Here is a 25,691-nt window from a genome sequence, read left to right as displayed (position 1 = left end):
TGCCCGCTGCCTGTCTCCCCGCCTCCCCTTCCCGGCGGGTATCGCCCCAAAGGATGGGGGGCTCTGGGCACGTCCCAGCCCCGGCGGGCGCCTCCCCGGTGGCCCCGCGGCTCAGGGCCCGCCCGGTGCCACCTCCGCCCGCTCTCCCTCCCTCCCTCCCTCCATCCCTCCCTCCCTCCCTCCCGGGTGCAGGGAGATGCCCCGGCGCGGAGTTGGCGGCCGCGGGGAGCGGGCGGCACGGCCAGCCCTGGAAAAGTTGTGTGCTTCCCTCGCCGGGGGGAAGGCGGGGTGCGCGGGAGAGGGAGGGGGAAAAAACCACCACCCCAAAGTGCTTACACGAATTTCCCAGCGCTAGACCTGCCTCCGAGATCAGCCCAATAAGAGCTGTCAGGGGAGGCTCCCGGCTCACTTTTCCACATCGCTTCACAGTTACATTTGGCAGGCAGGCAGGCACGGCGGCGCGCTCAGCCCCAGAATTAGCGGATTTATTTGGAATATCCCTGCTTTCCTGGAGACGTGCTGCTGCCGCTGGCTCGTGCGAAGGGAGAAATTAATAACTGCACTCCAGCATGCAGGCACAGAGAGCCGGGAAGCCCAGCAACCAGCGTCTCCTCCAGCATCAGCAGCCTCGGAAAGCATGAGAAGAAAATCTGGAGAATCTTGCCTGTTCCCAGGGACTGGCTGATGTTTTTTTACCTCACCCTTTCAATCCGTGCGTGAAGTGGCTGTGGGCGAGCGGTTCCCTTGCTCCTTGAAAGAGTGAGTATTCATTTTATTAATACAATTTGTGGCTGGCTGGCAGAGGGCTCTCGCTCCGCGGGTTTCTGTCTGACTTGGGCTCTGTGTGCGTGCAAGGTGCGCTGTGCGAGCGCCTTCCTCGTCCATAGGTGCGGTATTGGGCTGAACTGTGGTGCCTCATTCGGTCAAGATGTTTTCAATTTCCCGATAATGAAAACGCTTGTTAGGATTTTTAAAATTATTATTATTATTATTCCCACGAGAGGAGAAGTGGTGGTAATTGTATTTCTCCTCCCGTTTGGTTTTTTTGGGGGTGGTTTATTTTCCTTCCTTTCTTCACCCCCCTATAAACGATCAGAAGGACTTTGGATCACAGAGGGTTGTTTCCAAGGCTGGAGAACCCGTTTCTTTTCCTTGTTTTCTTATTTAGTACAATAAGTCTCTGGGCTATTTCACTGTGTTGAATAGATGCAGGGCTGCATTCATGCATTGAAATAGATTGCAGTTTTCGTGCTGAGAATAAAAATCACCCACCAGCCAGATATGTAAATGAGGGAGGAGGAGGCTGGAAGAACCGTGAGGGGGGGAAATCCCCCTGTTTTATCACCATCTTCCCTCCTCCAAAAGCTTTGCACCCCCTAAATAAGTAAATAAATAGGAATGGCTTCACAGCTTCCTTTCCTACTTTCGGAGAGGAGAGCATCCCAGAAATACCGCTCTTCCTCTTAAAAGCTCAGATGGGAATGAATCTTTAGCCATAACTAACCAGGAGTCATCCTTGTCCCACAAGTTGTTTTGCTTTGGTTGACTAAACAGAGAATGCACCCAGCTGAAACTTGGGAGAGGGGGAAAGCTCCTCAGCTCCAGTCCCTCGCTGCCAAGGCTCTCAGAGAAGAAATGTAGGACTCTGTGGCCCCCGGAATCTGGCTGTGCCACTAAACGCTTCATCTTGCCTTTGAGGGAGGCAGAGGAGTAACACGTCTTTCCATTCTGCTTGGCTACAATATCTGCCGGGTAGCAGCATCCCAATCGGGAGCCCCGAGCTGCCAGGCAGCATCCCTGCTAGGCAGCATCAGACCTGAGCACGGGCTTGGCTGGGGAGCCTGGGAGGTACTGCAAAGCTTCAGCACAGAAAGCCTATGGCAGCTTCTAGGAGGGTAATATAAAAGAGATTAATTCAAATCCTTATTTAGACTCTGCCTACCGCCATGAAGGTGACACTACTTAACACAGGCAGGGATTCCTCTGCGGTTCGTTGCTATTCAGTCATGTCTTGAATTTGTCTCAATTCAAACAGTTTGCGTTTAGTACCAGACTAAATAGGGTGGAATCAATCCAACCTGGCACAGAACGGCTCTACACAAACCTGCTCGTGTTGCCAACAGGTATCAAAGTCTGTACCCTCGCCTCTCCCTCCCTCTTTCTGTCTTTCAGGCAGGCACAAACACACACGCTCTGTTTCATGCAAACGAGTCTGTCTCCTCTGAAAGTAGGAATAAACACTCATACAAGTTTTATAAAGGCTGACACCTCTAAACAGCCAACTTAATCTCATAAACGGCTCACCATTTGTGGCTCTGGTTATCACAGCCAGATGTTTTTTGGGGGATGCTGGTTGTAAGAACTCAAATAGCATTAACTGTTTATTGTTTCAAATCTACCATGTTAGTGCTTAATAGAAGGGACGCTAACAGCTGCTCACTTCAGTTTCAATTAAAGAATAGAGCTGATAACTACCAAAGCTATAGATAAAGAATCCTCTTAACTTCACTCATCCTCTTTTGGAAATTCTTTAAGAGTTTCTCTGCAATGAGGAGAAGGAAAAATATGCAGTGCTCTTGTATGAATGATGATCCTCCTCTGTGTTCAATACTAGACTGCTATGAACCAGCAGAGATTTGACAATAGACTTCTCAGTAAATATAAGTAAGTAAAAAATAAATCCAGAAGACTGAAAAATTACCCTTGCACATATTTTGCCTCTCTTAAATAAAATGATGAAGCATCTACAAGGAGTCAGTATTTTGCATACCTGTGAAATTATCAAATTTCACACCCATAAAATCTGGTAACATCAAACCCCAAAAACTCTCTATAGTGTCACCTCCCAGCCTAATTGTGTGGATATTTGTGACAGAAGAACCCTGGGAAAGGAAATGATTATTACATGATATTTTAATCCATTAAACCTTATTGTTCCACCTTACTGCTTACAGAATGAGCCCAGCTCTCTCCCAGCTTTCTCCTTGGCTATTAAGTCCTTCCTTTTTCCAAAACTTGCATCCTTGCTGTGGAGAACTTTGATTTCCATGTCTAGTTGTAAGCTGAGGGCCTTCAGTGTCCTCAGAGATCAAAGTATTTCGTGTAAGTTGGTTAAATTATCCAGCTGAGCAATTTGTTAACTGGGCATGCTACTGGCCAAGAAACTAACTTTGGACATTTTCTTCAATATTAAAAAATCAATACCACTACGTGTGCCTGCTTAGCAAATGCAACTGGTTTTAACAAGAAGTATCCCCATATAGGACAGCTACTCCTTCTGCATCTTTCATTAAAAAATAAAGGAAGTTTTCATCACTGTGAGGTGAAGTAGAATCCTCCTTAGATGAAGTCACTCAGTGCTTTTTCAATATCCTTTAGTCATTCCCATCAGCTCCTGCTACTGAAGTCCAAACCAGAGTTGTAAGGGGAGAAGTAGTCCCACAATCAGATTTAAATTCACTTTTTATCACTTGTAACCATCAGGATTTTTCCAACCATGTTGCACCCTTATCAAATACATTTATTTGATCCCTGGACACTGTATTTGGATCGCTGCTAACATATGATGCATTGTCTTCTCTGGAAAAAATATACTTGTACTCCCTCCTTCAGGATACACAGCCATTCCAAGAACAGCCATGGATGTAGATTTAGGTCTGTTACCCCTTGAAGTACTTCCTGAATTTTCTATCTCCTCTTGCACAGTTGCAGGTTTCATCTCTTTAAATCTTCATTTTGAAATGAAGTTCCTACAGACTTTAGCTGGGACTTTTTCAGACACTTATTGAAAATCAGGGCCTGGAACCCACTCACTTGACTCTTGATACTCACAGATCATTTAATTACCAAAACTTGAGAGTCTTTAAAGGGAAAGAAATACTGACCTTTGAGTTTATGAGAGAGAAGGAAATGTGAACATGTCCTATAAGTTATCGGAGCCGTGTATTTCTAAGTGATGGTTGTGTGTGCTTTGTGACAGAAAGCAGCTGCTCATGATACTTAGTAAAACAGGTATTTTTATAGCATACCTCATAACCATATATCTTAGCAGTATTCCTTTTCCATTTTAATATTATTAAAGTCTGACCTACTGTTAATACTGACAGTAGTATGCTTACATTATACACTAAAGTGGTGTCATAAGAGTCTTTCAACTACGAGTATAAAATAATAAAACCTAAATTCTTGCAGTGGGAGGCAAATGCTAAGGCAATTTGAGCTTGGAACATTTTAAGCATCATTGCTACCAGAAGATCACATCAATAGAATTAAATTAGATCATGGAAACTCAACATTTTTCTTAGTGTTGTTGCCATAGAAAAGGTGGCTCACTTCATATCTTTCCAAACATAACTATTTGAGCAGTAGACAGACAGAGAACAAGGTAAAGTCCAATTTGAGATTTCAAATGTGTGTGTATATATATATATATATATATATATATATATATTTATTTGTTTTCCTCTCAGACAGATCCCTTTGTTCTAGAATCTCTTCGGCACGTTTCTCGTTTTGTAAATCAAGTAAATAATGCCAACTCAGTGGCATTAATAAAATTTTGTTCCCGAAATACATTAGGTACTGATGGTATCTGGAGTAGTAAATGCAAGCTGAAAAGAAAAAAAAAAGTATTTCTGAACCAGTTCAGTTACCAACAAATGGATTTCAAAGCACCTGACTCCAGACAAAAGACTGATTTCTACCTGCCTTAGTCATGAGCCTTCATCCATGAGCTGCAGTGATAACACTCATAGAATTGATTTTCCAAGGTGCTGATCATGATGTACCTTGTGAAAATCATTTGAAATTGAGAATGATCAGCACCTTGGCTTGGCTTGTAAATTAGCAGTGCCTGCCAGTCCTAGAGCTGGGCAAGGGAAACCTTCCAGGGGAAGTGTCCCCTGTGCCCTGTGGTGCCCGAGTCATAGACAAGCTCAGGAAGGTGTTTCTCAGTGTGTCTCGTTGAGGTCTTTGCAACAGATTTGGGAGTTCAAAACATTATGAAAACAGTCAGTCTTGGCAGTCATGAGTTCATAGTTTCAACCTTCTAATCTGGTGTGTGTTTGGCTGAAGTGCCTTTCTGCAGGGAAGCAATGCTCCAACACTCAACTCCGTTTGAGGAACTCTGACAAACCCATTTCCTCTGCAGCCACTGATGATCATAATCATGTGCATGTATATATTTTATAGTTTTATGTTTATATGTAATATAAATACAAACAGAGGAATACATATTTGTCTTTATATGTATATATATTATATCCAAGCCCTTAATACTAATGCAAATGGACTGTATGCACCCAAGAGGGAGTGCAATTCACTAATTGAGTTTTGCAACACTTCAGATGTGAATCTCTCTCATGGATTAAATGTAACAGCTCTGATTGCCTTTTAAGTAACAGATCATCAAAACTTAATGTCACTGAAGCTTAGACTGAGTTCTGTGTTCTAGTCTGTGGCCTTTAGTTTTTGCGCACTTCCAAAAGTTAGATTAAAAAAACCAAAACAAATAAATGGGGGGAAAAAAACCCCCCAAACCCCAAAACCTCAACTTGGCAACTGCCGAAGGAATAAGTCTAACACTGAAGAACCCTTAATTCTTTCCAAACAACTCATTTTAAATCAATGATAAAACTGCCATCAAATTCAAGGATGCAAAATTGAAAAGCTTCACTTCTAATTTCATATGTCTCAGCAGAAGAGATTTGAGTAGATTTGTTGCAATCCATATACACACGTGGATGTTTATGTACATGAGCATAGTCCAGGTAGGTTAACGTTTTTCCTTTTAAAAGATTTTTTTTATGTACACACACGTATTCATACATATGTAGCTTTCACTGAGTCATGATGTCCACTCATAATTTTATATTCTTAGTTGAATCCAAATAAATACCAGGAAAACTTATGGGGTTTTCCTTAATTATTATGTTTTGTTTAATTCTGTAGAGAACACTTAACGCTCTTTAAAGAAACCCAATAAAAATGAAAGTTCTGTTGTATATATATATATATATAAAGACTGAAAAAGAAGCCCAGAAAGCGAGATATTTATGTCCTTCATTAATATTTAAATGTTTTTTCGGGAAGTACAGGATAAGCACATCCCAGCTGCTGGAACTCTCCTGATAAACAAAGCCCCAGGCAGAGCATGGGTAACACCTTTCTCAGTCACAGCCCAACCTGTTTTCCCTTTTTATGAGCTCTCTGTGTTGTGCACAACTTGGCTTTTTTTTCCCTTCTCTCCTTTAAAAATGATGTAGGTCTTCAAAATCTGTAATACACCTTCCTAGAGCAGTCATGGCTGTGAGGGATGAGGTTGGCATGAGCTGAGGCTGTTAAGTCTATAAGCAATGCAGTTCTATTTTAGTCCAAGGAAAATCACTTTAATCAGTGGACTGGAGAGAATAAAAATGACTTCAGATCACTTCTTCCTCTTACTACAGGATGGAAGCAACACTGATGCAACTATTTTTGTTCTGTTTAAGTTTCTGGACCGCTTTGGTTGTCTGTCCTTCTGTTCTGAGCCTCCCTCATGGGATTCTCAGCACAATGGCATGAGGTGAAGTGATGTTCTGACACACATCAGTGGAGTGTCTGACTCCTATAAATCCCCAAACCTTTCTTTTTTTTTTTTTTCTTTTCTAAGTGCAAGGAGTTGAAAGGGACAGTTTCAAACACCTTTTGTTCTATGGTAGAGCTAAAATAGCCATGTTGTCATTTTAATGTCTATTCCTCTTTTATCAGCTGTCATGAAAAAGAAAAACAAATTCAACCAAAAAAATCCACACACACGGAAAAGCCACAAACCCAAACCCACATCCAAAAACCCCAAACAAACAAACAAACCCAAAACAACCTTAAAATGTTGTAGATACACATTTCACTGGAGAGGAAACTTCAGCTTCCAACTGTGGAGCACATGGGGCCTCTTTGTCCCATTCCTGTTGGATCCATGACCGAAAATCCTGAGCACTACACAGTGCAAGGAATCATAAAGGGAAAAAATAGTTTGAAAGTTCTAACAGCACACTTGGTGAGGGTTTTTTTTAATGCATTCTGGTTCTCTAAAGTAGTGAACACCTCTGGAAAGATTGACAGCTTTATATACAAAGAGTCTGAGCCTTGGCAGCTATAAAGTTGGCCCATATTGATTTTACTACCAAAGAGCAACAAAAATATCCCCAATAAGCAATTCTGTTGATACCAGTAGAAGTTAAAAAAATAGCATTACATCACAGGTTCAGGATACTCTTTTGGGGTTTGTTTGTTTGGATTTTTTCAGAAAGGGATTTCCTAATAGTAAATATTTGCCAAAAATTATATATATAAAAAATAGATAGTCACTTATCTAAAATAGTCTTTGTAGATGTTAAGTATCATGTTGAGAAGTCACAGAATAACAATTTGTTACAATAGATTACTTTGATTAAGGGAGATATATTTCAATGTCATGTACATGTAATTTTTTCCTTATCCCAAAGCATTAGTCAAGTTGTGTAATGACCTATATCCTCATCTCCACCAGTTATGGTGTTTCCCAGTTAAAGCACAAGAGTAAGGAAACTAAGGAAGAGGAATTTATCTTAGAAAAGCTTTTTTAAACCTTCCTTCTCTCTACCTCTGAAACAGACCCCTAAAACTGAAGTGTCCCACTTTTGCTAATAATAACCTTCTAGATTGATTAATGAACCTCTCAATAAATATTAAAGGTCTAAATACTGAAGAAACTGTTACATTTTTGTACCTGCATGTGCATTTGTGCATGTCTGTACTTCCTCAGTGCAAGTACACGGACTCCATCAGCTCTATCCAGTGCAGAGACTAACCCTGTGCTTAAAGCAGTCCCTTAGCATTTGACACAAGCTTAGGAACTCACTTAATAACCTAAAGAACTGTTCAGAAGTGTTTAACTGTAAAGAGTAGCAGTGCATGACTAAGCTTAAAAAAAATAAAGTGGGATATCTCTGTTCACTGATTTACTCCGTGTGCAGGGTAAAGAAAGAGAGAGATGGTGTCTGTTGCCATTGCTGCTGAAATAAATAATGCTTTAGATGTCTCCTTTTGATTTTCCAGGCAGCCATAAGCAAATTGCCATGAGTAATATGTCAAAATAAACTCGGACAATAGATTTGCACTTGCATTGGCAGGATCCCCTGACAGCACGAAGTATAATTCACCCTCCTGCAATCGTGTAACACTTCCCATCTCATTTCCCTTCCTTTGAAATTTCAGGTGCTTGGCCAGAGGAAAGGATGTGTGGATAATGCTTTAATGCTTTTCTGTGTTCCAGCTAACTCCAGGTGACGTAACAGTCCCTTAAAATCACTGTTAGTCGGGGAAATTCAGTGCAGCTCCCCGGGATAATTGTGACTTCCAGCAATGCCTGGAACGTGCCTGGCCCGGAGTGTGGCTGCTGGCTCGAGGCCACTGCCAGCCCCTCTGCCTGTGCAGTGGGATGTGCTGGTTCACAGGAGTTCCCCTGGTCTGAACAGCAGTTTGATGTTGCCTGGTTGGGGCAGGGGGGAGGCTTCCATCCCTAAAATCTTCCAACACCGATGAACAGAGGCACACCGGATTGCCATGGGTCCATCAGAGATTTAAGTTTACTGTCCCTAATTGCCTGTTTTCTCCTCTTCTCCACTCAGTTTTGTTGATTCAACTATTTCTCTGACTGCTCTCTGAAGCATATAGTCAAACTTCACATGCTTTTTGTCAGCACAGTTGCTTCCAAAACTTCCTGTCGTCGTTCTGTAGTTTATGGGCTTTTTAGTTGTGGGTTAAAAACTTGAAGGAAAAGACTTCTTGAAACAGGGTTTTGTTGAAAATTCTTTTGTTAACCCACATTTCATTGATGTGTCTTGCAGTGTTGATTACAAACAGCACAACTGCAGGGACTGCAATAGAGAAGGGATGGGGATGGAGATGAATTATTTGAAATGTGTAGCTTGCATGTTGTGGGGGCTGAGGGGGGGGTGGGATAAGAACCTCTTAAATTAAAATTGCTCTTGGTGGAATAATAGCATGAGCAATGCCCTAACCCAGCTCTGTCAAAATGATTTGGCTTTAAAAACACCTTACTATTAAAGGCGTTTAAGTTAACAAGATCATTTTGACAGAACTGGGTTAGGGAGTGACTGCACACACAGTTCTGCTGGCAGATAAGAGGCAGTAAAGTCTAGCCAGGGCATGCAAGTGGCACTTTGCAGTGGGCACTGTGAGCAGGATCTGAGCTACTGCCATGGCAGCGTGTCTGATTACAGCCTCAGTCCCTCTGGTCTCACAGTTAGGTGGAGAATCGCTTCTTAATTTTAATTTTTTGGGAGTACCTGACTGATCTTTGCCCAAATGAGTAATCCACTGAAGAATAGGAGTTGTTATTTATGGCAAGAAGTATTCATTCCTTTGCAGCATGACAATGCTGCCTTATCCAAGAGGATTTCAATCACGTTCAGGTACAATTTAACGGATATGTACTGGAAACAGGGTGAGTGTAGAGCAAAGGTGTGCAGGTGAGGATGACATGGTTATTTGTTGGTCATGGTTCTGGTGGACTTTGGTTTTGTTCCACTTTATTGGCAAATTAAAAACCTTATCACAGTCCTTGTAAGGGTGAGGGCTGGAGCAGCTCTGCTGTAGGGAAAGGCTGAGAGAGTTGGGATTGTTCAGCCTGGAGAAGAGAAGCTTTGGGGTGACATAACTGTGGCCTTGCAGTGCCTGAAGGGAGCCTGCAAGAAACATGGAGAGAGACTTTGAACAAGGGCCTGGAGGGACAGGACAAGGGGGAATGGCTTCACACTGACAGAGGGCAGGGATAGATGGGTATTGGGAAGCAATTGTTCCCTGTGAGGGTGGGGAGGCCCTGGCACAGGTTGCCCAGAGAAGCTGTGGCTGCCCCTGGATCCCTGGAAGTGTCCAAGGCCAGGTTGGACGGGGCTTGGAGCAACCTGGGCTGGTGGAAGGTGTCCCTCCCCATGGCAGAGGGTGGAATGAGATGAGCTTTAAGGTCTCTTCCAATCCAAACTACCTGTGATTCTATGACGAAGAGCAAGAAGAATTCCTACAAGTGGGACTGGAGCACTGAGACCTAGTATTTTTTTTACTGAAAACTTAAGGCTCTGTTGTGCTGCCAGCTGGGAATCAGTGAAGGAAATATAGTGGTTCTTATCATGGTGGGAAGCCTTTGCATCGTGTTGCTGCTGTTGTTGGGAAAGGACCCTGTCTGAATCCTTGAGAAATGGGGCTAGGAAGCATAAGTTGTTGTGTAGCCAATACCTACAGAGGTAAAAGTAAACCTAAAAAAGTTTAAGGAACAAGAACAGTGTGAAATAAATAATAATAATAATAAAAAAAACCAGAACCAAACGAAAAGATATTTCCGATACTGTGGGGACAAAAATCCAGGAAACTGAGAAATAGCTGTAGGCAAAAAAAAAAAAAAAAAAAAAAAAAAGGAGTAAATTTAGCAATAATAAGGAATTTGCTTGGTTGATGCCAGAGGAAACACTGGTACAACGTACCTGTGTACAGACAGCCATAGTGGATCCCAGTTTTCCTGACCTATTGAGAGGGGAAATACAAACCCTGATCATGAGCTGTGGAAAATGTGTGATAGTGTAAAGAGAAACTCATTGTTGCCTAATGAATTTCAGATAAAGGAAGCCACAAGATGTAAATTTTTATCAAGGACACCTGCTTAACCTTCCTATTTTATTCTCCTAACCTTTATGAAAACTTACCCACAGCTCTGTTTTGTAGTGTTAAGGATCCTTGTTTCTGGCAGACATTAAGTTAAATTAATTCTTCTGGATAAGAAGCCCATGTGGGTGTCTGGGTGGAATTTCAAGGCTCTAAAGGAATCACACAGAGTCCACTGGAACTCTCTGGGTGGTCAGTAAATGAACACCTCTCATCAATTATTTGAAGCTGCTTGTATTGCAGTGTGGATTCTCTTATACTGAATTAGCATCAAAGGTAGAAATTACACATTTAATGTGCAAAATATAATGGATCCTGAAAATTCCACAAAAAAACCCCCAAACAACTTTAGGCAAAAATCATCAACTTTTGTCTGGTATTTCTAGTGTAAATTATTTAAAGAAACCAGTACTCAAGGGGGGGGTTTACCTTGATAATAGTTGCTTAGGAACTGATAAAATCTGCCATAATGAAATAGGGAGGTCAAAGGGCTTAGATGCTGCATATCAACACTGAGAATAAAATAAAGACTTTGTTGTAATTTTTAAGACAACCCTCCATGTCTCTTGTGTGAAAAAACACTAAAGTGGCTATAAAATCTTTTAAACTAAGATCACGGTGTAAATCAGTGCACTGGCATTGTAATAAAGTGGTTCATTTGACCAGATGAATATTCTGTGGTTTAACTAAAAAAAAAATAATTTTTTTTTAGTTAAAGCTTTTTATGATCTTATTTTGCTTCTTTTTCAGTAAGTAGTTTATATCTTCTATTACCTTTATTAACTTTATTAATCTTTTTAACAAATCTACTGCACTGCAGTGTTCACCTTTTAAAGCTACAAAATGATTTTAAAGTAATTTTTGGGAAAAGAACCCCATCAGAGCTCATCATAACATTGTAAAGCTTTCCACCACTCATGCACAAAATGGGAACTGTTGCAGCTGTCTGCTGCCATACCTGGCTCTAACTGTGCAGGGACTGAACCTGTAACCTGGGTAGATTTTAGTTCCAAAAGAGTTTGTAGTGTATATTGCATTGATTTCTGAAGTTGGTGTGTGAATACTGTGAGGTTATAAACTTCTGCTTTGTTGTAACCACTTTCTGTGTTGTACTTACACAAGACTTAAGCACTCCATGGCCTAGAGTTTTATGAGTAGTGCTCCAAGATTCAAGTCCCTGTGAAGAGAATAATATTTTTCTAAAACTCTATCAGCTCCTACAGTAAGTAGACAACAAACCACTCAGCTTTATCTGTACTTCTCTATGGGCTGTGAAATGAGAACAAAATTTATGAACACAGAGTTAAGTTTTTGAAACATAACACAGTTATTTGAATCTCTGCTACCTAACGTAATGCCACATTTTCTTTCATCTATTTGCTACATTAAAGAAATTCTTTATATTTTAAATATCACTCTCCCCTCTCAGGGATGAATGGAGAACTAAAGCTGTTTTGTAAACAGCTTTGCTGGATTAGAATTTATCTGTAGTTGTATATATTGTACAGGGAGACCACTTAGAACAACAGTGAAGTTCTGTTAAAGGAAAGAGCCCAAAGCCATTTGAACATGTGGAAATTCAAAGCAAAAAAAGCACTTTTATCAACACTAGCAAAGTCTTGATGAGGATGGAGTAGTAGGAAAGACATGGAGCTGCTGGAGAGAGTCCAGAGGAGGTACCAAGAGGATCAGAGGGATGGAGCAGCTCTGCTGGAAGGAAAGGCTGGGAGAGCTGGGATTGTTCAGCCTGGAGGAGAAAAGCTTTGGGGTGACCTGATTGTGGCCTTGCAGGGCCTGAAGGGGCCAAGAGGAAAGATGGAGAGAGACTATTGACAAGGGGCTGGAGGGACAGGACAAGGGGGAATGGCTTCCCACTGACAGAAGGCAGGGATAGATGGGATATTGGAAAAAATTCTTGGCTGTGAGGGTGGGCAGGCCCTGGCACAGGTTGCCCAGAGAAGCTGTGGCTGCCCCTGGATCCCTGGAAGTGTCCAAGGCCAGGTTGGACGGGGCTGGGAGCAACCTGGGCTGGTGGAAGGTGTCCCTGCCCATGGCAGGGGGTGGATCGAGATGAGCTTTAAAGTCTCTTTCAACCCACCTCATTCTGTGTTTCTGTGGTTCTATGAAATGCACTCTTTAAGGTCCCTGTACTTGTCCTCTTTTGGTTGCTTAGCAAAAGGTAGTTCTGGCTTCACTGGAATAATTCTGCTGTCATTCCATACTCACCACTTCTTTAGACCCTGGCATAATACAAGAAGAGGAAGTGCCACTGTGCCTTACCTGCTCTGGTCCTCCTTGATTGCCAGGTCTGCCTTTACATGTGGCTTTTTAATAGCAACCTGATTCAGTAGCCAAATCAGTTTCTCCTACGTATCTAATCCAGAAGATTGCTTTTTAGCTGCCAGGTATTTCTTGATTTTCCTATTAGCAAATGTGAAAATTGCACAGCCAAGTATTTAATAATGCCTTCCATCAGCTCCCAATCACATCCATGGTGTTCTGCTTCCAGGAATGGAGAAGAAAAGCAACTTCTCAATTTGGTAAAGAAATCTGAGGTCTATACTATCTCCGTGCATTGCACAAAGTTGCTGCCATGATTCACTGATAGAGCTGTGAATCCTAAAGGAGGGTCTGTTTCTCAAATAGCTCTTAAAATGCTCCTGCAGTGCAGGTTAAACTGTAGAGAATTTTATCCAGCTCTGTTACATGCTGAACACATTCCTCTGCCGAACCAGCATGTGCCAAAGGCCCAGTGGATTTCTTTTCTTTGCCCTGCACTGTCCAACACTTGCCCAGCTTTGCTGAGAATCCCACAGCTTGGTGTTCAGTGAGCTTGTGTAACTGTGCTTCCACGGGGTTGTTCCACTGAATGAGGTTTAACAACACGGGATGTGCATCACTAACATTTCTGATGTGGTTTTGACTCGTTTGCCTTAAGGTATTGCTGAATACAGAGCTACTGTGAGGACACTGCAGTCACAGTGAATCTGAAGCATTAGTGTGAGTGGATAGGACCTAAATTTGATAGGAGTAAGTGAAGAGTAACAAGCAGGAAGTCTGGGGGAGGAACCAGGGAGGGTTGCACTGAAATGAACTTAATGCTTGCCAAGGATTGAGGAGTGACAGTCTGAAACCCAAATATCCTGTTCTTTCTTCAAACAAAAATGTTTCTGCTAGCATCACATTGTTTTATCTCATTTATTTCATCTCTTTTAGAAGGCAGCCTGTGTAGATTAATTAGGAATTGTTTTCAAAAAGCTTCTTGAATATGAAAAGAAGCATTTTGCTTTCTTTATTAACAAGACCAAATAATAATAATAGAACTATGACGACTTGTACTAGAAGAGTAAGAAAATCAATCCTGACCCACTTTGGCTGTTTTTAAGGTTTGGACAGAGTGAGGTGTAACATACTATTCTGTTTCTGGGGTGACTGTTTCTGGGTCAAAAATAAAACCTGGAAACTCAGCTACAGAAAAGGACTCTTAAGTTGGATTTTCAGTTTATACCCCCAGTTTTGAATTTCATCCTGGATGTTGTTTGAAGATGATGACTCGTACTCTGTTTTGAAGTGGTTCTATTTATCCTGTATTTTGATTCTTGCTCCACTGAATAGATCAGAAAAATCTGTGCCCTGGCTGGCACACACCCCCACATGTCAAAGGGGATATGAACCCCTATGAGCAAACTTCACCACTGTCACTGAAAGTTTAGCTTTTTCTCTCTTTTGATACTTTCTACCACCAAATGTGCCCCAGGAAATCTCTTTTTATCACGTCCCAGGAAGCAGTAAACTCCATTTAATTCCCTCAACTAAAGAGGGTTTTCAGGTGGTGATTTGACCAACCCTTCCCATCAAGCCATGAGACTGTTTGTTGCTCCTCCTTTTCTGGGATGGAGAGAAGGATGAGGGATCGAAGGCCTCTCTTGCTTCCCTCACATTTTTCCCCAAATTTCCTTGCAGGAGCTTGCTGTGTTCTCTGGTTTCTTTGTTTCCAGCTCAGCTGGCAGTGAGGCCCATCAGCCTCACAGTTGTGTCTGTAATGGATATTCCCTCATCCTGGATGTGTTGTCCCAGCACTGCACTATTAGCTCCCTGCTCTTCCGTGCTGCTTGAGATATTGAGTTTTACTTTGGTAGCAGCTCTTCTCCCCTTCTAACAAGACAAGTTTCTCACAGTTTCAGACTTTTGTGCAGCAGATTTCACAGCTGCTTTAGCAATTAATGAATTATAAAAAAGAAAATACTTTTTACATTGCTTTTAAAATAACAGCTTACTTTTACTGGTGTTCTACATGCTTACAGATATTTTCTGCCATGAGTGTGTATGAACCTAAGAAAAGAACAACAAACCTCCACTATCAGAAAAAAACCACCCTAAGCCCTCAGCATTTTCATAGGCATGTAACACTGAGAACTCATTTTAAATCGAGAAAAACAGCCTAAGACACAGTGTAAGCTTAAGAATAGACATTTCTACCTCTGTTGGATATAGTGAGAGATGGCTTGGATATGAATCAGTTAAAGAAAATATATCAGGAATCTTTTGACAGAAGTGCAGCCTCTTTAAGCAGCTGTAATGCAGCCCTTCCCCTGAACCACGTCCCATCAAGCTCTCCAGGTGATCCATGGCTGCATTTCAGGTTTTGCCATCACAGTGGCATCAGCTCTGCTAGGTTGTATTTCAAGGAATATTTACCCTGAGATGAAACCTGATGTGACCTTCTGCTACATGAAAGGGTGGGCAGGGAAAGAAAGACAAAATGCTCCCAAATGTCTGTCAAGAAAAATGTCTTTGAAGTAAAACACGACTGTGTGTTTTCTCTGAAAGAGAGACAGTGAGATCTGTAGTGCAGATGTGCATAACTGAGCTTCCTTAGGGTCTGGTAGTGCTCTGGTTTGAATGGATGTCACAGAGGATTTACCAGTGCTGTTCCTCTGCTGGGCTGGGAAGGTTTTGCTGGGCAATGTGCTGCTGCAGTGAGGTGATGACTAAATTGCCAGTGGATTGCTGGAGCCTTGTACACGTAGGAGAAGTTTGTTTTATTGGTTTTGGTTCTTTTCTTGTGGAGGAAGGAGAATAAGAATACAAGAATATTATTTTGTTTGACATATTAGGTGTTTATGATTGACCACATTAAATTGTCCCAGCCAGCAGGAAGGCTGGGAGCTTCTTCAGACCCTGAGAAAAACTGCAGGTAAAATCCCAGAATTGTCTGAGTTGGAAAGGACCTTAAAGATCATCTCATTCCAACCCCCTGCTGTGTTCAGGGACACCTTTCACTAGACCAGGTTGCTCCAAGACCTGTCCAACCTGGCCTGGAACACCTCCAGCTCTCAGAATTAAATGTTTTCCCGAGCCTGTGTAATCATTCATCTGGGTCTTTTCTCACTATTTCAGGCAATGACAGAATTTACAGAATCACTTAATTAATTTTTAACCCATTTAATATGCAATAATATTATGAACTACACATTTAAAACCTAACATGTATTGTTCATGATGTAAAAGTAAGTAAGATGTTTCAGAATGCTTTCCTAGGCTATTTAGTCACTGAGTTGACCATTTTATTTTTTTCCCCCACCAGGAATCTTTAATGACTGAAAAACTCAATGGATCATGTTTTTATCATCTGAGCTATTTTTACATTGACTGTGCTGTAAACACATGGAGGAGCTGTAAGTAAATGTTCTGTACTGCATGATGAATTGGATTGCTACAGTCTGGAGGAAAGCAAAATAATAATTTCATTTCTGTGGTGATTTGCGTAGCTCGTGGTACAATGCCAGAAAGACTAACGGAAATGCTTATGGATACATGGACTCCATTAATAATATTATGGATTACTGTCCTTCCTTCCATTTATATGGCTCCAATGAATCAATCTCAAGTGCTACCAAGTGGATCCAGTACAGGACTAAAAAGGCTAAATGAAGAACAAAGAGTTTTGAACCGTTCCAAGAGAGGCTGGGTTTGGAATCAAATGTTTGTATTAGAAGAATTTTCTGGACCTGAACCAATACTGGTTGGCCGGGTAAGCAAGATTTGTTTTTTTTTTCTCTGAGTTTATAAATGTGTGGCATGAGAAGGTCTTCAGCCTTTCAGGCTCTTCTGAGGAATTTGAATCTGGGGTGCTTTGTGATTCCAAAATTCTCCTCTAATATCCATACTTTAGATGTACCTCATTTTAAGGGCATGGTCTCCTGGTGAGCTAACCTGCTATTTTCAACAAAATTATGCATATTCCATTTGTCAAAAAGCCCCCACAAGCATGTACACATCCCTTCTTTTATATCATTAGTCACCACTCCTCACCTCTGCCAGCTGAAGAGTTGTACCAAAACAGCCCTTTGCAATATGTTCTTGTGCATTCCAAAAGGTTGTTATAGGTTGTTTTCTATTGAAAAAAACAAACAAACAAACAAACAAAAAAACCACGAAGGGAAGCTTGGGATTTACAGCAAATTACAAGGTCCTGGTTTATAAGAAGGTCCTGGTATGCACACAGAGGAAATAATATTATTGCCACGGATTCTGTAATTTACTTTCAGAGTTAGGAAGATAACACAGGGGAAATTATCATGTTGTTCTGCGTGTCCTGGCTTGCCTGTTGCCTTAAACCTTTGCTTGTTGCCATGCATTAGTTTGTTCTGTAGCTCAGTGAGTTACCTCCAGTCAGTGAATCAGCTTTGCACTTAAAAGAGATTCTGAGCCATCTGTATCCATCAGGGATGAATTATCCGTAGATTTATTCTTAGAAAAGAATGATCTGTTCATAAATGCACATTTGGCACTGAGCAGGTATAAATACCTGAATTGTTTACCACTAAAGTTCAGTTCTCTTTGAATAACCAGGGATGTTATTGTCATATTAGCTGGCTACTGAAATGGAGTAAAAAAATCTAGACAACCCAAATCATGGATAATTTAATTTCCTGATAATTTTAGAAATTCTGTGGCTAAATGGATAGCATATATTATAATACAGGGACTGCCAATAGTCATATCTGCTATTGAAGAGAACACAGGTCAAGTGCATTCCCAAATTTTCCCTACTCTAACCACTTTCTAATCAAAACTTGGGGTCAGAAGGTGTAATGAGCTTTGTATCCAGTGACTTTTGATGCTGTGCCAATTTACATTTATATCAGGTATTATATATCTGTTCTCATTTATTTTTCTGTGGTTAGTAACATATCTCAATTTCAGTGAGACAGCAATGTGCTTACTCCAGATCTTAAAATGTTTTATTCAACCCATTCTTTTTGGAATTATTTAGTTGAGCTTTTAAAATGATTTTGAGTGCTGAGGAGAATCCTGTGTTTGTAGTCCTTTGCTTTTCAGAGCATATCCAGGTCTCAATATTCTTACAATATTAGGGTTTTTTTGGTGGTTAAAATATCCCAAATTGAGTCATTAGTGAACAGAAGTGGGTAGGTTAAACTAAGCCAAACCAATAAAGACATTATCCCATCTTCTGCAGGCATTTTGAATAGAATTAGCTACTCTAAAATGCTGTGACAATCTATTTGTTGAGGCTGCTGCATAATTAAACCACTGCATGATATAGATGGAAACGAGCAAGAAGTGAAGTTGTGTCCCATAGGGAGCAATCTGAGATTTATTCATTAAAATGACTTAAAATATTCTTACAATTCTTCTCTGCATTTTTATTCTCGCTCTCCAGAACACTCATCCGTGTTTCTGACTTATTGTCTTTCCTGAGGCTCACGAGTGCTGTGAGTGCTTTCAGACTCTGCTGTGTAGTCAGAGGGAGCAGAGGTGCTCCACAGCTTTCAGAGCTGCCCTGAATCCTTCCCGACTGCAAAAGCAGCGACTCCCTCAATCACAGTTCTTGGCAACCCTTCTTCCCGAAACTTAAAGGTGTGCAGAGTGTCACCAGCAAAACGCTTTCCTGCTCCGTGAAGTTGGGCTGTGGTTTGTCCTTTGTCACCCTCACGGGTTTGTTATCCATTGCAATTTAAAAATAACCTGCTTTTCAGGACTCACAGTAGGTTTGCACTTACCTGGTTCCTCCTCATCGCTTTTTCACTTATACTCTTCCTCCAGCCTTTCAGTTTTGCCCCCTGGCAAGGGGTTTGCAAGCCTGGGGTATCTCCTTCATTGTGTGACTTTCTTTTTTGACTATTTTTTCTGCTCTGTGACTTCCCTTGATTTTCTTTTTTCTTTTTTTTTTTTTGCAGACTTTAAATGAAGGACACTGAGTAAAATGTGATATAGTGAATTAGTGTGGAGAGGCTTAACAGTGTGGAGAGAATGATATCAAACCTGTGCCACCTGTTTGCTGCATTTTCTGGATAGAAATATGCTTTTGTGCCCCTACAGAGGCAGTATTGCTGGCGTGTGCTTTTTACATGTTGAAGGTTTTTACTGTAATCTCCAAACAAATTTTTTAATTGACAGTTCATTGCTTCAAAGGAAATTTCCTTGAAGCAAATCTAATTATGTAGATTTTGGTTGCATTTTTTGTCTCTACACTATTGTAGAGTGAGGCTGATCCTTTTCATAGCCATGTATGGTTTGTACAAACATGTAATTAGGTGCTTTAGGGACTAAATACAAAAATAAGTTTTGCACAGACAGAAATAATACACACAAAGAGGCAGAATTTGTTGTATGTTCTCAAATGTGCCTTCAAAACCCACTGAAAATTCAGCTAAGAACTGCTCAGAGCAAAATTGATACTTAAATAATGGTTTTCATGTTAGTGTGTGGAAAGGCCTTGAGTAGGAGCATTTGATTCTAATGGAATTGAATTGAATATATTGGCAAAATAGAACTGAAAATTGAGATTAATTATGAAGAACACAGACAGAACACAAATCTCTTTGCAAATAAAAGCCTGGACGTAGAGTCCATGTGTTCCTTCTGTTAATTAAAAAGATCTTGTACCAAAGTTTCTGGAGTGCAGAGAAAGTTTGTCAAGACAGGATTTATATGTAGTGTCATTTATTAAGCTGCTCAGTTTTTCCAGGAGAAAGAGTTTCTAGGCATAAAGACCCTTCTTCAGAGCTTTAAGTGTTGCAATGCAACTGCACATGTTTAAAGGTGCTTTTTCATTGCTGTCCTGCAGGAATATATAGTAATAAAGGCATTCTCAATGTATTTGCTCTAATAAGTGGAATAATCTGGGAGACTAATAAGGGGAATTAACCTGACCACTTTTTTAAAGTGAGGTGCTTTTCTTGAGTGACTTGAGTATGTTTTGCTGTCATTCTTCAACTTCTTGGAATGGATTTGAGCAATAGGTACTTTTAATGTCAATTTTAGTCATCATATTCAGTAGGATCAAGTTCAAAATAAGCATCTCTCCTTGAGTGCACACATCTGTAAAGAAGGGTATGAATACTTATCTCTTAAGGTGATTGCTGAATTTATGAGAGTTCTCTATATAATGCCACAAACATTCCAGTTTGGGGATTTTATTTTTTGCCTGTATTCATATCACATTTATTTGGCATTTTCATAGAATCCTAGAATAGAATATCCCGAATGGGAAGGGACCCACAAGGACCATCCAGTCCAACTCCTGGCCCTGCACAGACATCCCAACAATCCCACCCTGTCCCTCAGAGCGTTGTCCAAACCCTCCTGGAGCTCTGGCAGCCTTGGGGCTGTGCCCACTGCCCTGGGCAGCCTGGGCAGTGCCCAACCAGCCTCTGGGGGAAGAACCTTTGCCTGAGATCCAACCTGAGCCTGCCCTGACACAGCTTCATGCTTCACCATCTTTGTGCCCCTCCTTTGGACGCTCACTAATAGCTTTATATCTTTCTTATTTTAATAAGTTCCTTATTGTTTTGATCTGTACACTTAGAAATGTATATATACATTTTGAGAAACCTGCAAAGTAACCTTTCTCGTGTTCGTGCAGCACACTTCAAAAGAGTTTGGTTTTATCCACAGCAACAGAGAAAGGCAGATTTGTAAATACCCTTTTGTACTTGATTTCTTTTCTTTTTTTTTCCCTTCACCCACAGAAACAGGAACTTTACAAAGCCACTGTGCCTACTTTATAAGGCTCCATATACTGCACATTGCTGTCAGCAGTTTGCAGCCTCCCCATGGCTGACAACCTCATTCAAGTGTAGAGTGATATGTCTTGTGACACTGCATGCTGTCCCTGTGGACTTGATTAGTTAGACAGAACTTTTACTTGATATCCACTGCTGCATTTTCTCAGTCTCCTCTGCATGCACTTACAGCACCACGGCAGATGTGCTGTGAAATCTGTGCTGTACCAAATGCCACTGTTCCTTCACAGGAGACAGTCACTGAATCCACAATGACATAGATAATAAAATGGAAAAGCATTAGAAAACCAGATTTGGGGTGTTGTAGCTCCTGTTTTATGGAACATGTGTTATTCGGGATGTTTTAAATGGGTTAGGACCTGGTTTAATAACAGTTTTTAAGCAAAAATCTGGTGTAGTTAATGTAGTAACTGTTGTTGTTTGTAAGTAGAATCACAGAATCATAGAATATCCTGAGTTGGAAGGCACCCACAAGGATCATCAAAGTCCAGGACACCCCAAAACTCCCACCATGAGCCTGAGAACATTGTCCAAACCCTCCTGGAGCTCTGGCAGCCTTGGGGCTGTGCCCACTGCCCTGGGGAGCCTGGGCAGTGCCCAACCAGCCTCTGGGGGAAGAACCTTTGCCTGAGATCCAACCTGAGCCTGCCCTGACACAGCTCCAGCCATTCCCTGGCTACTGTCCCTGCTCACAGAGAGCAGAGATGGAGCTGTCCCTCCTCTGCCCCTCATGAGGAAGCTGCAGACCCTGATGAGCTCTGCCCTCAGTCCCCTCTTCTCCAGCTGAACAAGCCAAGTGCTCTCAGCCACTCCCTGTATGTCCCCTCCAGGCCTTTCATCGTGCTCATTTCTCTCCTTTGGACACTCTCCAATGGCTCAATCCCTTCCCTACATTGTGCCCCCCCAAACTGCCCCAATGTTGAGGTGAGGCCTCCCCAGGGCAGAGCAGAGCGGGACAATCCCCTCCCTGATGCCCCAGGACAGGGATGTCCCTCCTGGCTGCCAGGGCACTGCTGACTCAGGGACAACTGGCACCACCAGGACCCCCAGGGCCCTTTCCATGCTGCTGCTCTCCAGCCTCATTCCCAAATCCATCTGTCCATCTGGGGTTGCCCCATCGCAGGTGCAGAATCTGGAACTTGTCCTTGTTAAACTTGACAAAACATGGAGAGAACAAAAGAGGGCATGAAGGCAACCAAAGGTGTTTGTTTGGGTTTTTTCAATGTTCTCTGACTCACAATAAATGAATCAGCAGTTGGGTCCAGACACAAAAGAACACCGATGGTCAGTCAGGTCAGCACTGTCTCTGACACCACTCCACTGGCAACACTCCCCAGGTTCTCCCAGAACTTTCCCTGGACTTCTTTTGAATTTCCCTGTTTCTGGACACAAAATAACATGGTGCCTATTTTGTCTCTGTGATGAGAGATTTGGAAAACGAGCTGGGCAGGGAAGAGCAGCCCCTGTGCCATGCACAACTGCTGTGGCACGTCTGTGCCAGGGCTGGGAGAAGGTGCTCTGCAAAACCCGCATGGGAGGGAACCAGTGAGACTGTGTGACTGGGGCTCACAAAGAGCACAGCCGGGTCAGCTCCTTATGGAGAGAGCTCAGGTGGGTGTTTTAGTGTGACTGTGGAGCTTTTCTGCCTTCTGACTTAGGTGGTTTGTGTCTTTTCACACAGTTAAACACAGACTTTTTTCTATGGCTTGTGGGATGAGGGAGTTGGGCAACTTTTGCCGTTTAGAGCAATGAAGATTTTTCCCGTGATGTGAGGGTGCTTGGGTTAGGCCTTTAGAGGAGAAATCATTTTCCTGTAGGAGGAGCAGTGGAGAGGCATCATGTTTTCACAGTTAAGTGCTTCAGGCTGTGTTACTGTAAAAACCAAACCTGGAAATGCAGGGAGCACTTATAAATAGCTTGGAGCTGTATGTTCTACATTAGCCATGCTTTGTGCAAGCTCTGGTTTCTTCACCAGCACACATTTTCTCTCTTAACAAGGAAATGGCAAAATGTTACTTGTTTAAACTCATGACTAGTTCTGTTGAAGTGATACATTCAGGCAAAGTAAACAAGGTTTTAATTAGACAAGTTCCTTCAGAATGTTTTCCTTTTCGTTCCTGAATTGAGCTTGTGATTTTTTATGATGGCTGCCTGGAAAGGCTGTTGTACTCAAGTGATGCAAACCAGAAATGTATAGAACTAAGGCTATTATTATTTTAAGGGATGAATTACGAGCTGCTTCCCTGAGTGGAAAAAAGCCTTGTGAAATGTAGGTGCAGCACAGCCCCAGGACAGGTTTCATAGGGTGTGACATAGTCCTATGTTAATCCTTTGTAAGAGTTTTCACAGAATGACATAAATCAGAACCCCATATTATGGAGATTTCTCCTTTTTTTCTTCTAATACACACTTGTATGTTTTGTTATCTATGATTTAAATGCATGCCATAAAATATTCAATATCTGAAATGTTGCAAAGTCAACACTGCCTTCTGAGCCCTCAATTTTTGTTGTTGTTTTGCAACCATAATTATACACTAATTTTCCTACTTATGTTTAACAAACTCCCAGAAGCTGAAATGTATCAATTATTTTGCTACTGCATCCTTTATGGAAAATACTAATTCCCCCTGCCTTTTGTGTGCTTCTGAAGGGGAAGAGGTGACTGTATAGTGCATAGAGTGCTGCAGTTTGCATAGTCTAAATCAGCTTTGTAAGCAGGAGTGTAACTAGGTCTAAGAAAAACTCTTCTTAATTAAACGTAGCTGCAAAGACAATAAATACAGTATACAACATTTAATAGAAGTCTGATAAAAGTAATGGGTTTTTTTTTCTTTCTAAGTACAAGTTCCAAGAAGAAATTTTAATCTAAAGTATAAATTTAAACAAGAACAGTTTGACTGAGCCGACAGTCTCTCATTTTCTAATACAGTGTAAAAATATTTTACTGATTTCACTTGGAGTTAACAAACAAGACATATCTTCAGGCACTGAAAATCTCATTTCTGGAGGTTTCTGGGAGCATCACTGAGTAAGGCTGAACATTTTCATACTCCCTCATCTCCAGTCTGGGGGATATAACCACAGTTTAAGTAGAGACAACTTAAAACACTTTTACATCAGCCACACAAGTGGACAGGCTATAACTTCAAAGAGATATTTTATCAGTTATTTATGAATCCAGGCACCTCCTAAGCTGTCTGTATTTTCTTTAATGAAGTGGGAAACAATCTGTGATGTGAAAAATAACTTAAAAGTTGGGTAAGGGGTTTGTTTGGGGTTTTGTTTGTTTTTGTTGTTGGTTGCTTGTGTTTTGTGATTTTATTTTAGTTTGCTTCTTCTTTTTTCTTTTTTTTTTTTCTTAATAAGAGGGAATGCTGTATGATACCAGAGCATTATTCACTTAAATTTCTTTGTCATGTTTTTCTAAAGCCACAAAAATGTCTAATCTTCCAAAGAAAAAAAAAAAGCTAACATTTAACATTTTGTTTGTAAAGAGTTGGAAGTTGTGTACTTTTCAATAGATTGATCTGAACACTTTCTCTTTCTCGCAGTGAATTGAAATGTTGTCCAAGTGTGCATGCAAAATGCTGAAGTGACAGTATGAAAAATTAAGTAGAGCCTTCCACATGATATTCTGCAGATGCCTTATGATCGTTTAGTCTTTCCAACATTGCTCCAGTAAATGGTTTTCAATTCCTACCTGTAGGGCCCACCCCTGGTGCTGTCAGGATACTTCAGTTCCAGTTGTCAATTTAACTCCCAATTAGTGCCAATTGTGATGGTAGTTTTTTGCTAAAAGTTTGTCCTTGCTGAACTTGACAAATGTATTTCCCATCCACGGATGAGCTTGCAGGTAGTTGTGACTTCCCAAAAGTGCCAGAATGTGTTGTTTCAATCACTAAAGTAAAAGGGTCTATTTCTTGTTCTCATGTCCTGATAGGATGTTCCTCAGTTTTCTAGGGATTCATGTAACAAACCCCTTAATTTTACATTAAAATGAGGAATACTTTGGTATTAATTCCTTTGGTGTCTGTAGGCTTCCAGTAAGAGCTCTGGAGGTGAAGTGGTGATACCTCGTGAGTCACACCTGAGAAAGGCTGGTTTCTTTGGCTGGTGGGCAGCACTGCAGATTTAGGATGTAATAAACACACGCTCGCAGGAATCACGAGAAAAATGACTTTGCAGGTAAAAATAATGGGAACGAGTTTGCATAAATTTTGTTTCTCCGAAGTTCTGTTTTGAAAGTTGGGTTTTCCTTCTATTCTAGTAAAGTCAAAGATAAAGAAAGGCATAATACGTGTGGTGCAACAGACCAAGGACTTTACAGCTGAGGATCTTCTGTCTGGGTTTTGGTGGTGTATTTTTTTGGGTTATTTGACAAAGCTGGGGATGTCAGTGCTGTGTTTTATTACAGAAATAATTTGCTGCAATAAAAATATTTCAGGCAGTGTTTAAGGGTAACTATTATTTGACAGCAGTGTGTGAGGCACATAGCATTGAAAATAAATGTAGATAATTTTCCTAGAGATATTTAGGCAAATATTAATGTATTTGAATAGCCTCCCGGTGATCCCCGAGGAACACCTGTAGTGATGCAGAGTAATTTATAACTTTCCTTTTTCCTGAGGACTCCCTCTTAGTGTAAAAATTCCCCTTCAAGAATTCCTTTCAAAGCCTTTATTTTACAGCAGTCGTGCCGCCAGCTAAGAAAAAGTAAGTGTAGCTCTCCCTGGAGACTGTCAATGCCATTCCTGAATTAACCGGAGGAATCATTAGGAGCCACAGAAGACATCCCTTATTTTTGCTTCAGGGTCTGAGCTCGGTAACTCTTTCTCATCCAGCCCCTGGTGAATAGAAGCAAAGCTGAGGGTTTGTGTTCCAACCTGATGAGCTGTTGGGTCACGCCTCAACAAGGGGGAATGTGCTGAAATAAAGGACT

The 25,691-nt window shown here is 41.3% G+C and overlaps 1 protein-coding gene across 3 annotated transcripts in view; it reads left to right on the top strand.

Annotated features, from left to right (window-relative positions):
- The first annotated feature begins 322 nt into the window (after nt 1–322).
- The window catches only part of CDH8 (cadherin 8), a 153,844-nt gene continuing 128,475 nt past the window's right edge, over nt 323–25,691 (top strand). For 2 of the 3 annotated variants that reach the window (XM_032701382.1, XM_032701381.1), the window contains exons 1-3: nt 323–759; nt 16,286–16,376; nt 16,470–16,732. In XM_032701382.1, the coding sequence (XP_032557273.1) occupies nt 16,295–16,376; nt 16,470–16,732 (345 nt within the window). In that variant the 5' untranslated portion in view covers nt 323–759; nt 16,286–16,294. Of the gene's footprint in view, nt 760–16,285; nt 16,733–25,691 lie in introns of all 3 variants that reach the window. The other variant, XM_032701383.1, reaches the window with a different exon arrangement.

The sequence above is a fragment of the Chiroxiphia lanceolata genome, chromosome 13 (assembly GCF_009829145.1).
Source record: "Chiroxiphia lanceolata isolate bChiLan1 chromosome 13, bChiLan1.pri, whole genome shotgun sequence".
Taxonomy (NCBI): Eukaryota; Metazoa; Chordata; class Aves; order Passeriformes; family Pipridae; genus Chiroxiphia; species Chiroxiphia lanceolata.
This window is presented reverse-complemented; position numbering and strand designations above follow the sequence as displayed.